The sequence below is a fragment of the Anabas testudineus genome, chromosome 9 (assembly GCF_900324465.2).
Source record: "Anabas testudineus chromosome 9, fAnaTes1.2, whole genome shotgun sequence".
NCBI classification, from domain to species: Eukaryota; Metazoa; Chordata; class Actinopteri; order Anabantiformes; family Anabantidae; genus Anabas; species Anabas testudineus.
In genome coordinates this window covers 22,595,836-22,612,373 of record NC_046618.1, presented here as the reverse complement: position 1 = coordinate 22,612,373, position 16,538 = coordinate 22,595,836, and the positions used below count along the sequence as shown (strand labels likewise).

The window sequence follows — 16,538 nt, the reverse complement described above, 5'->3', positions numbered from 1 at the left end:
CACGAGAAGGGTCCCCTCATTGGTAATCCTGTTACCAGCCAGGACCCAGCCTGGACTTGCCGTGCGGGGACACAAATGAGGGGGGAGACGGGGGGGGATTAACATGCCGGTCATTATCAAATTTACAACAAGTCATACAGACATCTGCCCTACTTTTCCGCGGTTAATGTAAAAAGAACTAATCTGGTTAAGAGAGCACGGGCGCGGCTCGTAAATCGGCGGCGGTCTCCGCCATAGTTAAAGCTGTCACTTCTCTTGTGGGGGAGCGGCAGCTGAATGGAGCTGTCAGCTGGCTACTTTGTTAGGGCTAACAAAGCGGTTCACTGATAGGACTAATGAGGCCCAGGGCTCGCTGCTACCATGCACAGCCCACTGCCGCCGCCACCACCACCGCCGCTCATGATACAGTGTGGGAAGTGCTCCCATGAGCAGAGAAGAACACAGATCAAACTGGTTGTTAGGAAGAAACAAAACATGTATTGTAATGTCATGTAAAAGTATTTAGTAGAGAACCATTAACATAATGAGTGCGTCTACACACCTCTGTATGTAATCATTCATTTTTTAAAACAATTGAAGGAGATCATCTACTCTGAATTAGTTTTTATTCTCTTAGGCTTCATTTCTAGAATCATGTTAAGTAATTATTCTTAATTTCATTTCAAATCACCGCAGTGATAATTTTTTTTGGTTGTCCGAAATACAACGTTCTGTGGCTTCACAGGAATGGATCAACAAGAGATCAACAAGCACCGGACATGTGAACGCCAGAACAAAAAGAACCAGTAGGTTTGCATTAGCATTGACAGGAGAAATGAGGTAAGCAGCCGCCTTTCGTAACTTCATCATAATCAGATATTATAGAGATCAAATGACCAAACTTGGAAGACAGTGATAAACTAATACACCCAGAGTGCTCCCCTAAAGAGTAACGAACCCTTGCAGGTTTGTCAGGATCGTCATATTTTACAGCGTTCGCCAGCTGTTCGTCCGTTTCCCTGTTGTGTTAAATCCACACAACACGTACTGTACACAGCAGAACGGCAGAGCTCCTCACTCAACAAGCAAAAACCCGCTGAATAAACTCCAACCTCTTCCAAAGCACAGATAAATTAGATGTTGGTTGGGGGTTAAATGTCAAGCATGAGTTCGGACTGATTGTTATTTGGAGCTTTGTTTGTTCACTCCAGCCTTTTCTAATGAAGCCTCATCTCTTCTCCCAAGGCTTCATTATTTGTGATGCTCTGGTTTAATTCCAATTACCCCTGTTAATTAGGAAATCTCATGCTCTCTGATCTAGGGGTTCGTTTCAACTTAATGTCATTTGCCAGGTTGTTTACTTTCGATTAAAGCCTTTTATTGTGAAATTAAGTGTTACACTTGTATCAGTGAGGTATTTACCCGTGTGGCGGTAAACAGCCATGCATGTACAAGTCCTCACCCATACATTAGCTGGTGTTTATTGTGCTGCTCTTTCTTTAGGCATTATATTAATATCATATTAGCATATTGTCTTATCAGATGTTTAAGTATCAAATTATTCCTTCCAACGTCTGTGAACAGAGCAAAGCTGGGCCTTCAGCAACACCGAAAACCTTCAAGAATGTGTCATCCTTTGGCTCTTCTCAGGAATTTATTTTAACACCGAAACAATACAGTTTGACGGCTTTTCTTAGTTTCAAGAAAGATGTTCTCACCATATTCAGTGTGGCATTGTAATGCAATGACATAGAAGAACAAAAAACAAAAAAAGCGTGAAAGGATGAGTATGTGTGCATCTGTTTACATTTTTTTTTTTTAACAATACCAAGCAAATGTTTGCTCTGCTTTACATACTGAGACCAAGTGACGAAAAGATGCAAAGAAAGAAGCTGCTAAACACATCCTTTAAGGTTTAAGCACTGAATAAACAGTCTGTTGAATGAATGTTACTGTTGAACACAGTGTTAATTTCTCTGTGTCACTGTTTCCTCGCTGCAAAAGTCTTGGATTTGGAGCTGAGCTTTTGCCCCTCTTGCATCTAAATAGGTCACTGTGCCATGTCAGGCCATAATCAGCCTATATGGCTTCCTATGAGACCCTCATTTCCTCTCCTCTGTGAGCATCACGCATAGTACATACCAACCCAGCTCGTACGGCAGACAATTCACTGCTGATCCTATGGCATGGCTATAGTTGTATATGTATTTTTGCTGGTAGGATAATCTTGGTGCATTGTGGTGCGGTCTATTTGCTGCTTTCAGTCCCACACACTACATTTACTTTTGCAGACACAGTCCAAAAGCAATTTGGGTAAAGCCGTTAAAGCAACTGGTTCTTTTTACTGATAAATTACAAATCTGAAGGCGCCCAAACAAGTGGAAATCAGAATTATTTTCAGAAATATGCCTTGCACTGGAAAACAGGTTAATGTAAGATAGAAGTGTTTCTATAACCAATAGCATTGCTCAGCTCCCATTTCCCATAAACCCCCTTTCTTCTCATTACATCTTGATGTTTCGATCAAAGCGTTTCTCCGTGGCAGACGAGAAACATATTGGAATTTTTTCTCCCCATTAGTCGTTCACTCCTCTACCATCTGCCATTGAGAGAAACTCTTGAGAGAAACTTGAGCTCCATTTGCGCTTGAAGAACATTTCCCACAAAATGTGACCCGGTGGCTCACAATGTAAAAATGCAGTGTAGAGGCCTGAGAGAGGCTGCCAATCCTCTCAGCCATGGTCTTGTTTGTTTACAGTAATTATACTCATGCATCAAAATGAATGCAGTCATTTCCTGATGGTTTACTGATGTTAAAATGCTACATGTAGCACCTTTATGTCAGTCAAATATTGAAACTGAAAAGCAAATATCTTCGTCCAATTTCTAGTCTAATGTTTCCCTTGGCTCCATTTCTGTGCAAACAATCACCTCGCAGCATCCTAATTGAGCCCTGAGAAACCGGCGGCACCAAGCTGCTGAGGAATGAGAAAATAAACCCAAGCATGTATTTCTGTGACCTCCAAGGGAAGCACTGACATGCCACGCCATGCTAGGCAAGCAGACTGTCACCTCTACCCTCAGTGGCCCTTTGGTTTTGTTTTTTTTTTACACCTTCATCCTTTCCCCTCTCTCCTCCCTCCATCTGATAGGATTCTTCCAGAGAGAGTCAGCGGAGTCCCTCTGCTCGCAGTCACTTAATTAAACGCTCCCACAGCACCGTCTACAACGTGACCGACGGCTGTTAAATTAAGACTCTGTCACAGCCGGGGCAGCGACTGCTGGCAGCGCGAAGGAAACATAAACCAGCCGAGGGGAGAGAGGAGGAAGCAGAGACTTACAGAGGTGGGAAAGCTGCTTCAGTGACTGTAGTTTGCTGCCTCATGTGTTCTTCATCTGTATAGTTTTTAAAATCATGTCTTCTTGTTTTTCATTTAGTCTACAATTATACAAAACAACAAAAATCACAAGCTTCAAGAGCCCAAAGTGACGTCTTCAAATAGCTTGTTATCCCTAACATCAAGGAATGTAACTTGTATACATTGTTTATTACATATATAATGATAATAAGAGAAAAACAGTAAATACATCTATCCTATCACATCCATCTAATATATTTATTAATTTATTAATGTTTCTGCACTGCTGCAGCTTTAAATCCTGCTCTCTCACTCTCTACTACACTGAATTACACAGAATACAGTGCAGAGATTTACATTCACTGATGCACTCGCTTGTTATATTGTGTAAGAAGTTTGTGCATCGTCCATATCAACATGTCCTTTGTGAAGAGAAATATAACTTCAGCTTCAGTTTGCCTTCTGTACCCTCTTTTCACTCTTGGGATCATAATGATCGCCTCATCAGATTCAAGAAGAATCCCCACAAAAATGATAGAAAAGCATTTTAGAAACTCAACAGCAAATATGTTTTTGCAAAAGACTCGAGGTCCGTCAGATAATACCATTAACCTTCACACATACCAGAACACACAGCCCACACGTCCCCCTGGTGAGGAACAGATGAGAGTGAGAGGAACAAATGGAAATCCAACTGGAAATCCACACGGATTCACAAGAACTCAAACGCCTATTCTCCGTTTTTGGCTCGCCTACTCCCGCGTGTCTTTTTCTGTAGGAGGACTCAAGAGTGTTGGGTGTATGGTGATGCATCATTTATTGCGCACCTTGTTTGGACATTTTGTGGACAGCTGCTTTTAGAAAACAATACCTACGTAGTGTGAAGGTAGGGGAGGTGGGGGGGCTGCAAATAAGAAAAAAATATTTCTGGAATAAATAAATAAATAAATAAATAAATAAAGACATGCAAACACACCACCGCCTCTTCAAAAAGACCCTGAGTGAGCACCAGAATAAGGCCAACCTCCCTCTCTCTCTCTCTGCCACCTTCGTCTACCTGCTGTCCCCAGTCGATCCCCAGCAAAACTTGGCGGCAGATGTTGCTGTGCTTAGTTGGCTCTGAAGTGCCTCCCCGGCTCCCCGGTCTCACCAACAACACAGTCAAACCACATTAGATCTCTTTATTTGTGCCTGGGGCAAGTTCGGCACTGCAGCTGTGTCCACCCCCGCTCTACCTTTGGTGTTGGAGGCCCTCAGGCACTAAATGTGAGACCACAAAAAAGGAAAAAAAAACTGTTTCACTCTCATTTTCTGTCTCTCCGTCTCTCTTCTGCATCTGCTGACAATCCAGCAGTGTGGCTCCGGGCGGCAGCACTGAGGGAGGGAGGCAGGGAGCACGGAGGGGGTGGGGCAGGAAAGAACGCCACTGAGGGAGGGAGGGAGGGAAGAAAGGAGGGTGAGGACGGAAGCTTGGTGAGGACTGAGAGAGGGAAGAGGGCGAAGGGGCGGCATGGACACCCGGGTCCCCATGCTGAACAGATGTCGGGGACAACCTGCTTCCTTACACCTGTACGAATCCTTGTAACCCCGCGGATGGAGCCTGCTGAAAAATTCATGACCCTGGAGGTTTCCTGTCCGCCATCAAAGACAGTTTCCCCCTCTGCTGCTTCTCTCCTCGCTCTTCTCCACATCACCAGCACCTGATCTACCATCTATACCTAACCTTCCTCAGACAGTCCAGACTCCTCACACTTCGATCAGTTCAAGAGTGTGAAACTACCACTAAGCTACTTTACTATCTGTATTTGTGGCTGTTAGACTTTTAGAATTAAAATTATTCAGGTAATTTAAATCAATGTTAAAGTGCAGCTTCATCTCTGCTGAGAGAATCAGTTTCACTAAGGGTGAGTTTATAAAAACGCTGTTGATATGAGGAATGCCAATTTATAATCATCGTTTAACTCACTAAAATTATTCATTAGCCACTGTAGCTCAGTTAAGACGGCACTTCAAACACACGCAGCCTTCGCGGGCTCCTGTTTGATTCTCTCCTGTGTCCACCGTGTACAGTCTTGATCACAGACTTGAAAGTGGAGTTTGGCAGTGATCGCCGTGTGCATGAAGTGAGCCAGCGGTGCCAGAGACTCCACTGGCAGCCTTTCTTCTGACTCTTTCCTACCCAAGTGCTTTGACACAACGAGTTTACCTACCAGTGGGCTTCGCTCTCGTATTGTCCACACTTCCAAACCGTTGGCTCTGTGAAACTGAGGTGACCTTGTGTGGAAACATCTATGATCTTTTACACAGTGGGAGCTGCAGCCATGATGTTTTTTACATTCAAACCGTTGACAGTGAATACTGGGCAGGGGAACTGTTGTCATTTCAACATGAAAACAAGCACCTTGCCAATGAGCATTGGTGATTTAATAAAAAAGCCTGGCCTCATCATAATATAACACAAGCAGCACCAGCCTATTTACCAAATTCAAACAATTTATCATGGCAGTGAAAGCAACTCAAATCATCCATCAGTGCTTTATGCCCTTAAAGAAAGCAGCACACACAACTATTGCAGAAGACAACTGGTACCAAGACATGCAGTGATGTCTGGTCAGACAAACGCAGAGATCACTGACTGTTTAAAGGTTGGTGATAGGTGGTTTAAAAACCTCCACACTTCAAGTTAGATTCGTTTTAGACATGATAGAACCAAAGAGAGTGATGTTTAGTTTTGATGGTGCATCATCTGGCAACCTGAGTACTGCTTAACAGCACTGTGATGCCCTGAGTAGCAACTGGCAGGCACACAGCTGGCCCACAGGCTCAGCTCTTCCCCCACATTTTTTATAGAAACAAATGTTATTCTGCTTGAGACATTTGCAGACTGACATCATAGACGTGCCTATTGTTCACATCCGTTTTGTCTGTGAGAGAAACTTTCTGGGTCTCTGATTTGGTCCAGAGGTTAAACCTCAATGCTTCCACCACTTTCCACCTATCTGCAATCTAATTCTTCTAATCTGTGCTTTGCAGTTTGGGATTAGACGTAGCTCAGTGTCCACAGCAGATGGTCACCTATGATTTGTTAACAGTTTGTCAGCAGTGTGCTCTCCTATCTGCAGGGTGCCTGCTTTCAATGTGTCAGTCTGTAGAGCTGATACAGTATGTTTCCTCTGCTCTCATGGAGGCTGAGAAAAGTCCAGAGTATGACCATATTAGGTTGTCCCTGTCATGCTTCCTTCTGTGAGTCTTCGCAGCTGTAGCTCACATGCTCGGTCACAACAACGCAATGCAGAACGTGTGCCAGCAGCTTCCTTTTGCTGATACTGAGTACACAGATTACAGTAAGACCCCAGCTGTAACACAGCACAGCAATGAAATAATGACTTCTTCTCAACAGTAAATGTGATCACTCGAAACACTTGTAATGACAGAAAATATAAAGATTAAGGCACACTTGAGTTTGGGGCTTTAGAAGAAGGAAGGTAAAAAAAACTATAAGACCATTCACACCACAGACTGTCTCTATTTATATCCATGAAAACAATAAACAATACTGATGACCACTGCAGAGACTCTGACAAACTTCCCTCAGGTTGTAAAACCGGACATCATGACACTATGATGCTCATTCACCACATCACTACCACTACGCCTCTGTGTATTTGGTTGAAGTCTGTATTTTTGGTCTTGTGTATTTAAATGTACTGGAAACAAAAGTGTGACGTGCTGGAAACACACATTTATTTTAGCATTAACAACAAAGTCATGGGAAGAACTTTAACATACCTGCTGTGCAGACGTGGGTCGCATGATGGAGACTCGGTCGTACTGCCGCCGCAACAAAGCCCACAGTGCATCAAGACGACCCTGACAGAACAGAAAAAGGGGATAGTAGTTCAGCTGTAGTTCAGCTTCATTAGCTCTAAAGAGGCCGTTTAAAGCTTCAAAGCAGGAAGTGGTTGTGTATATTGTAATATTATGACCAAGACTTCTCAGGAAACTTTAGTAGGATTCAGCTGAACAGCTAAAAAACCAAAGTATTCATTCAATGAACTTGGCAGTGACAGTGGGCGTGCTCACCTTAATGGGAGTGTACCATTTATTCTCTGTCTGATGATGGGTGGGTGCAGGTTTCGGACGGGGGCGTTTGATCATGGGCTCCTCTGTGTCCTCCGGTATGGACACCACGGCGTTCTTGGCTTTCTCGAGCCTGGCGCCCTCCTCAGTCGAACCCTTTTCACCCCAGCGAACCTGCACAAGTAAAACCAACCAAAACCTGAGAACATCCTCAATTTCTTCCTCTTCTTACAATCTTGAATGGTGAAAAAAAAATTTAGTTTGTTTAGAAAGGATTAGTCAAGTTAGTGATGATTCACTGGTCATCACAATAAGAGCATCCTTTAAGCAAAGGAGGCTGCACACAGAGAACAAACATGATGATGACAGGTAGTTATTTCCTCTCACAACTAAAATGACCTGAAAACCAGTTTTTTCTTTTATTAATTAGCACATTTACATGTGGTATAATGTGTCATTGTGTGTGTGTGTGTGTGTGTGTGTGTGTGTGTGTGTGTGTGAGTGTGTGAATTCAGGCCTGTGTGTTAGTTAAGCTGCTTTTTAATTGAATTCATCACATCTGTTGCAAGGAGTAGATAAAAAAAAAAAAAAAGGCTATCACATGAATAGAGAAGTGATTAATTAGCGACACCGTTTTCAAGCTGTAGGTTAAGCCGTGACAATATAGAACAGCTTTTCAGTATCATCCCTGGGATACATCCCTGGCCTGACGCATCATCAAGAAAAGAGAGGTCTGCGATGAATAAAAGATATGTTGGCACCTCAGCCAGCTCAATACGCGTTTGAAAAATTGGCAGCGGCGAGGCAATGGTAGGTGGAGGTGGTTTTTCTCAGCATGACGTCTTAAAAGTGGAAGCAAAGGAGAGAACAGGTTGATTTTAACAAGCACCTCGTTCTCCATCCGCAGGGGGTGGGGAGCTTCAGAAGTGGAGACGGGCCTGTCGGTGGGAATCAACCTGCTACACGAACAATAGAGAAAGAGAGAGAGTGGAAGGCTGGGTTCACATCTCGCCAACAAAAAGTGAAGCGCTAAGAGCTCCCTGAGGATGTTGGGAAATCCCTGCAACGCCACTCCTTTCCACGTGGTTGGGGGGGGATAAAATGGCGAGGGACAAGGAGGGAGCTCGCCTTTAAACGTGGGGGCGAACAACAAAGGGGCTGCCAAAGGGTGAGAGCTGAGAAAGGAGGGAGCACAGAGGAGAGGTGAGTGAAGTGGATGTGTCAAGCTGACAGCAGCACTCAATCCTTCATCCCGACAATGACTTGATCCAATCAGGCCCGCATGTCCAAGGATGAGATGGCAGGGCCTGTCATGTCAGAGGCGTCAGCGGACTGATGAGGACAGCGGCCCGGCCAGTCCGCCGCTCTGTCCCTCCTCCTGCTGCTCGTGTAACTCAACAAACTTCTAGCTCCAGAGGAAAGAATGAAAGTCAGCAGGTTTCTCTGAACGTGATGCACGGCTACAGGATAACAGCTGTCAGAAATGAGCTGTGACTGATCTGGTCTGATTCCAGTTCTTCTTCCCCGTGTGCAGAAGATTTGACAAATCACATGTTTTAAAAGTTGAAAATTGCGTCAAACATAATGTAAGAGACGTGTGATGAAAGTGTTTTAACCTACTGCACTAAAAGCAACAAGATGGATGGATTATTTTTAGACTCTGACCTCCATGCGTTTGATTCCTCCAGCTCCTCTTCCTCCATAGTAGGAAGCATCCACAGTTGGCCACTTCTTTTTGGGCAGCGGCTCTGGCTCCTTTAAAAACAAGGAATGAAAACAGGATTAATATTCTGCAAACATCGACGAATTGTTTTCATGGAAGGAAACAAGCACAGCTGTGTGTGAATGAGTTTCTTATCAGCAGGAAAGAAGCATGAAAGTCATTTTGTCATGAAGGAAGAGACACTTGAGTCGTTATTTTTGTTATACCCATCAGATTTCTCTACCTGCTTCAAGCTATGGTGTTAAATAAGGACATATACAGTAGCATATCACTTGTAGAAAGATATTTGTATTTTAAATATATCAGGATCGTTATGTTTAATCAATTTAACAATTTTCTATTATTCTCCAGATCCACAGCTCGTTAGATGACCCACACTGCACTGCACTGTCCTTGAATGCAGCACCACAGACCTGCAGCTTTTTCCCCCATCTACTCTTGAAAGAGAGGCCAATAAGCCTTAAATTTGCCTTTTAGCAAATTTTCTGTGTGGTTTTGTGTCAACAATGTAAAAATACTTACAGGTGGTGGAGGACGTGCAGGTGGAGGAGGTGGCGGTGGGTCTTTGATGACCTGGATAAACAGAAAAAGCAAATGAGTGTCAGCACAAAGTCCGTCAGGGGACGTATACAGACACACACAAACGCACGCTCAAACCCTGTTAAGACAAGCACAGACGAGGCTGACGGAGGTGATTCGTGACAGGCGACTGAGTCAAACAGAGACGTCCCTGAGCTCGTCACACGGTGGAGACACTGCTGCTGCCAGGCTGCTTTGTAGCTGCAACCGGTGCCCCATTGCTCCGCTGACTACTGATTACAAGGTCTCTGCTTGTAAACCAACATCAGGGGCCCCCCGTGCAAAATAAAGAAAAGCTTAAAATCAACTTGTTGACAGCGGAGTCTTTGGGGCGAACGCTGCTGCCCGTTTAGTTTTTAATTAATTGGAAGAGGTTCAGTGCTCCCGAGCAATCCCCCCAATCATAAAGTCCTAAGGAGTTAATTAACTCCAATGAGATACAGAGGAGGAGGCTCGGGCTCGGCTCCAAGTCCTGTCTGTAGAAGATGAGTGGCGACACACAGACACACATAGGCAGGAAAAAAAAGAAAAGACAATACACACAGACGTAACCACGACACACCTCTCCTACAGCAGAGTGACCAGCCCAGCGGCACTGTTCACGACAACACGGGATGACATGGCACCTGAGGAGCAGGTTGTCCACAATGTGATTCCACTCAAAGACAAGATGCCTTGACTGGGATTTTCAGATGTGCATTGCAAAGCAAAGAGCAGCCTGACAGTGGCATTTGTCAGGTGTCAGTCAGACGCCTCGCATACTGATGTCCAACTTTTTACTGCAGGACTGCTGAGGACACCACTGCCACTCACTACAGCTGTGAAAGGGATCACGCCGGAAAGATGGAGTTCATTTTTATTTGTTTTGGGATTTCAGGAGTTGTGAGTCATCATCCGCTAAATACTCAGTACAGAGATCAGGGCTGTAGCTCCCAAAACACAGAAGTCCTGTCTTGCTACAAATTGACCAATGATATGATTTACAATCTATGCACGGTGTTTCCTTATTTATACATGAGAAACGAGTGAGTGGCTCCTGCTATTGTGCACGCTGGGTCACTGTCACACTGTTAAGGCTTTATAGGATGACACACTTAAAAACGTCCCAGCTGTTCTTCTCCGTTTATGACAGCTTTCCTGTTTTGTATCACTGTAAACTAAATAGGTTTTAAGTCTTTCTGTTCACTTCCCAGACTTCCCCAGGCTTGGTTTGTGATAAGGCCTCATTTCTCAGTCCTCCTGTTACACAACAGTGGGTGTAAGCACTTCAAACAGAGTAGCTGCCCTATAAATACTGTACATTTAATTACAATGAAGACATATCTCAACTTGAGGTGTGCGGCAAAGTGGAAGTCGACCTTTGTCCATTAGTCAAAGACTATAACACTACACCGTCATCAGTGCTTATGCATTTGCTAAATTGGTTTTTGAGGAAAAAAAGAGCAATGTAATTACGACATATCATAGATCCTAACAGCTGTTTCATTCAGTGTTAAGCACAGGGATATCATCACACACTCCACATACTGTTGTCATTAGAATAATGAAAAATAATCAATTAGGGTTAATTAATTGCTCTTTGACACACAACTGCCTGAAAGTGAATCCAGTAAAGGTCTAGCAGTAGCCTCTCCATACGCTGATTAACATTATTTCAGCCAAACCTTACGTTGACAGGATTATCTGTTTTTATCGAGTAATTATGCAGCAGATTTCTGGGACATATTGTGGGATAAATAAAGCATTATACAAATGACAGGGCTCTGCTGCTCTTTCCCAGCTACCTGATGGACAGATGTGAGGAGCAGCGCTCTGCTACGTGGCAGCATAATTAAAAACTAAACCGCGGGATACTTTGCCATCTGACATCAGCTCCAGTAGCTCGCCGCTGCAACCGCGACCCCGGGGGGAATCGGACCAATCAGGGAAGCTCGGGGCATCGTCCCCATATGGCTCTGTCCGTGACTGTCCAACTGGACTTGATAATCTGCTCATGCCCAACCTCAAACTCAAACCGTGTTGTGTCAAGCTGTTTCGGGAGGCTTTCCGTGATGGATCAGTGGTAGGTACCATATTTGTGAAATTATTTTGGAAAAGAGTTTGTGCTTTGTGTGTGAAATTAACCTGTTTGCAGAAAATAAAGTGATTCTGAGAAGGAGTGGAATGAAAGGAGATAAATGTTCTGCATCAGAAGGCAACGCTGACAACTTCGAACATGGAATAACATGAATCAGTCAGAGATTATTAACATATTAAACACCAAATGAGTTGAAAATGCGTCCAACAGTGCATCCAATTTAGCAGTGAATGATTTGTAATTTGGATAAACTGCCGATGTAATTTAAAAGTGCATCTCCAATCCTGAATCCTTTCATTTGAACTAAAGGCTGCGCCACCATGAGTTTAATTTCCAAATCATAAACAAAGAAATTACCACTCCACAGATTGTGTGACCTCTATCCTAGCATCAATCCATGTGGGAGAGAGACACACAGAGAGAGGGATTGTGGGAAAGAGGTTGGGCATGTGTGTTTGAGTTTGACTGTGTGTGTGTGTGTGTGTGTGTGTGTGTGCATGGCCTCATCCCGAGTGCTGAAACCTGGCAGACTGGGGGTTTAAATATTAACAAGCCACACATGGCCCTCCTCTTCTGCCGCGTCCCTCGATGGAAGGCAACAGCAGCTCTCTCCACCAAGACAAACACGTCCGTGGCCAGACATGCTGCAGGGGGTTTACATTTTAATGCCTTTGTTGGTTTTCCAAAATATGCTTCCATCTCATCCTGGATGGGCTCCCTACAGGTCCACAAAGCCAGGTGACGTCTATCATTTAAGGGGCAACGCGAGTGAGTGGGAACTGAGCTGCGGTGGGGAGGGTGGAGGAGGGATGTGAAGGTAAAGTCGCCTTTAACAGTTCTCAGTAGAAAGAAAATCAGAGACCCAGACAGAAAAAACTGGGGTTCACCATCTGCAGCCTTTCTCTCATAGCCCCAAACGATAATCTGTTGTGGATTTTTGTAAACTGACGGGGGAGACTGTTTTCCAAAGGGGGGTGAGAGCTAGGTGAGGGGTTTACAGTAGTTGGTTTGAATGTTTAAACAATGGATTAAATGAAAAGAGTAGTACAATCAAGTTGCTAAAAGAAAAACAATAAAGGAGAGTTCAGAATTGAATTGCAGATTCAAGGCTTGTTAATTAAGCGCAGCCTCAAGTTCCACCTTAACAAACAGCCTGTTCACATGGGACCCGTAACGTGGAGATCTGTAGGACTAATGAATGACCTTCCAACCCTCCACATTTACAGAAACACATTTGCATTTACTAATGAAATTCTCTTTAATCAGCGGAGTCTCTGAACTTGCAACTGCATGAGTCAAGATTTTATATTTTGTCTTTCCAAGGTTCCCCCCACACACACTGGCAGTTGCATTTCCTCAATATTAACAAGAGTTTGGTCTAAGATCAGTCATGAGATAGGACTGCTATTACATATAATAAACATGGTTGACAGTCATACTTGAGGAAGTGAGTTCATGTGACTATTGAGTTGAACACTCATTTGAATTTGTGCCAAATTAATCTTAATTTTGCTAAAGCTCTTGTCTTTATTCTGCACCAGTTTCTCCAAGAAGAACTCAGTGTTTACCCAAACACAGTAAGTATTTTAAGCTTCAGTGTGGATTCACATGTGATCAAAATGCAAACTGTTATTATTAATCACTTCAGTCCGCTTACTGTACTCCTCAACAAACACAGGTTTTGTTAACTTTCTCACAATCTGTCGCTCACTTCCATCTCTGTCTAATCTACCTCTTGCTTTGTTTTTGTTTTGTTTTTTACACAGTTCGTATCATTTCCTCTTAGAACTCATGTGTGATCACGTGCCGTCATCAACCACTAATCTCCAGGAAGTGGGCGCTTGACTTCCTGTTTGAGGTTGTTTCTCTGTGGTGTTGCTAAGCCACCTCGGGTGAACAAGGTAAACGGCTGGTGATGAGGTTGCATAGATGTTTGACACCACTTCCCTTCGCCACGAGCTAAAACAGGCCTTCACCCCGCTGTGTAAAAACCAACCTCACACACAAACCTTATGAGTACAGCGGTGTGCACAAACTTCACATGCTTTAAACGGCACAGTATAACTGCAGTTGAATTCAGTCGAGCTGTGTCTGCAACAACAGGATGTTTGAAGGAAGCAATTTCAAAGGCTAACAAAACAGTTGCTTTAGCAGCACACATTTCGTTGAGTGTAAATGAATCATGAGTGCCGATTGCACTATATGCACATTCAGCACTGCACCAATACTTACTACTGTACAGCAGAGAGGCCAGAACCACCACATGAGAGCGAGAGCCACGAGGAGCAGCAGCACCAGGAACACTATGGCCACCACCATACCATCCGACTGGAGTAGAAAACGACAACAGGGATCAATTAATACATTTTAATTAGTACATACGAATCAATTTTAGTTTTTAAAATCACTACTATGCAAATAAATGTCACTTTTAAGTTCATCACAATATAAGTAAATTTCTGCAGTTTTCTAAAAATCTGCATTAAAACATCAGTAGTTTAAGATGTAAATTTATTTTATTGAGAGTTACCTTAAGAATTTGAGCATTTTCAACTTCTGACAATAAGTATCACTACTGGACGTAGCTGTCACTCTATGTGAGTATATTATACTACAAAGTTGATTTGTTGTCATCACTTTAGAAAATGAGGAGAGGGCAAGGGAGTTAAACTTACAGTTTACAGGAAGATTTGTGTGCTTAAACCACAATATGAGTAACAATTACTGATAAACTGAATGAGGAAACTAGTCTTGTGAAATTTAGATAGGAGGAAACATTCAAGGACGTTTTCCCACAAACCTAAAGTTGGAAAACAACAGAGTTCAATATCATCTCAGATGCTGGTATTTAGTTATAAAAGATCATTCACTCACACAAGTGGAAGCAGTGATGGTGTAGGCGCTGGAGATGAAGGTCTTCCCATTGTTCAGGCTGATGAGAACATCCATAGTCCTGTAAAGGAAATCATGTAATCAGTGTGACAGTAATATGCACAAAGAAATATCCAAGGGGACAATAAAAAACTAAAATTACAGCCTCAGTAGATTCTATGAAACATAACTGAAGTACAAAATACAATGGGAGCAAACTAAATGGCTCAGACAGTCAGGAAATCCTCTCATTATCACATGCATCAGTGCATGTGGATGAAGCAACCTGACTAGCAGTAACAAGGTTCCTGAACTCCTATGACTTATTTAGAGGGAAAAATGCGGAGGCCAAAATGGGCACAATTAAAACCCTAATGATGAACGGCACCGCAATTTCCATATGTCTGTTATGCCCAATCCAATTACCGCAGGTTTAATGAGAATTCAGGATATGGAACGCCTGAAATCCTCCCTCCTTTACAAAAAAGAAAGAAAAAAAAAAAAGGTAGAGAACGAAGTATGCAGAGTGGTGCTGTGTGTGAGAAGCCAGCTGTGAGTGTGTGGTAGCGTACAGGGGAGGCCTGCATTAAAACCGGTGCTGCGGAATAATAACAAGAGAGCTCTCTTTACTTCGGATTTAGCCTGAGGCAGCGCCTTGAGCCACCAATTCTCCTGTGGTTCAGAACAGATGAGCAGCCAGACCATGTGTCCATTACTATGCAGTGTATTTTAAATATTCTAAACTGACTCCTTTGCACCTTTCCTTATTTACCCACACTAAATATTTAAAACACAATTCAGGGAACTTTAAAAGGGGATGCACTTTGACACTTCAACTTGTTCATGTTACTTTGGGTTCAGTCAATCAGCAGTCTGTGACACAAATTTATCAGCGTCCACGAAACAGCCCTCTGACAAATTTGAGGTAAGAGACGTGCACAAATTCAATTAAATAAAAGTCGAAGGACATTCCTAAAAGAAAAATACATCCTCATAGTTAGAAATACCACTGTAAATTAGTTAAGTCGTGGTTGAAACTCTAAATAGTGAAAATTATGACAACTTAAATTTCCAATATTTAATTCAAAATGAACGCTTAAGTTCCCTAGAGACTTGGTGTGGAACAATAGAGCACATATAATCAAGATGGGGGCAGATTGTAACCGCTTTATGTGCAGTCGGGGCGTTAATGCATAATAACATAATTTATTAATCAATATTTTTTTATACAAATTTACTGCAAAAAGTAACTAGTAACTAAGGCTCTATAAAAAATGGAGTGGTAGTAGTGTTATAAAGTAAATTGGAAACACATCTACACCTACAGTAAGTACTTATTAGTGTAATCTAGTTAAAAGAATGTAATGTCTAATAATAATAATATTAATAATAATAATAATAATGTGAAATAACACTATAATTGCCACATTTTTTTCAAGTTATGAGCTGTGATTTGAGCATGAGAGACAAACACAGCTCACAGTCTCTATAGTCAAATACTGATTAAGTTCATTATAGTGTTTAATTTTACACCTGCAACTTTACAATCTGCAGTGAGGAAAGTTAAAATGTTTGTGTTTGTTCCTGTTCTGCATAGAAAATGAATAAACACAAACATGTGGAAGAATGTGACAACTCTTTAACTGAGGACCAGTTTGCTTCTCTATTTGCGTCCAGCTGAAGTAAGTGAAACGCTGCACGCCTCTGCAGCCCAGCGAAGCCTTTCCAGATTCTTGCATGTTAACTAAGTGCTTGTGCTGAATGGGTGAGGGGAGAGGCTAATTTAGCTGACACCCTCACTCCGCGATAATGGTGGGCAGGTTGTTAATCAAGCTGGAGGTGTGGACCCCGGCATGTATGAAGGATGAAA

At 42.9% G+C, this 16,538-nt stretch overlaps 1 protein-coding gene across 1 annotated transcript in view; it reads right to left on the bottom strand.

Moving 5' to 3' along the window:
- antxr2a (ANTXR cell adhesion molecule 2a) overlaps positions 1 to 16,538 on the bottom strand; it is a 61,987-nt gene that overhangs the window by 24,447 nt on the left and 21,002 nt on the right. Inside the window, exons 11-16 of the mRNA XM_026343444.1 lie at positions 14,672 to 14,750; positions 14,030 to 14,125; positions 9,664 to 9,714; positions 9,084 to 9,173; positions 7,422 to 7,592; positions 7,128 to 7,208 (exon numbers count right to left, since the gene is read on the bottom strand). Coding sequence (XP_026199229.1) covers positions 7,128 to 7,208; positions 7,422 to 7,592; positions 9,084 to 9,173; positions 9,664 to 9,714; positions 14,030 to 14,125; positions 14,672 to 14,750 — 568 coding nt within the window. The remainder of the gene's footprint in view (positions 1 to 7,127; positions 7,209 to 7,421; positions 7,593 to 9,083; positions 9,174 to 9,663; positions 9,715 to 14,029; positions 14,126 to 14,671; positions 14,751 to 16,538) is intronic.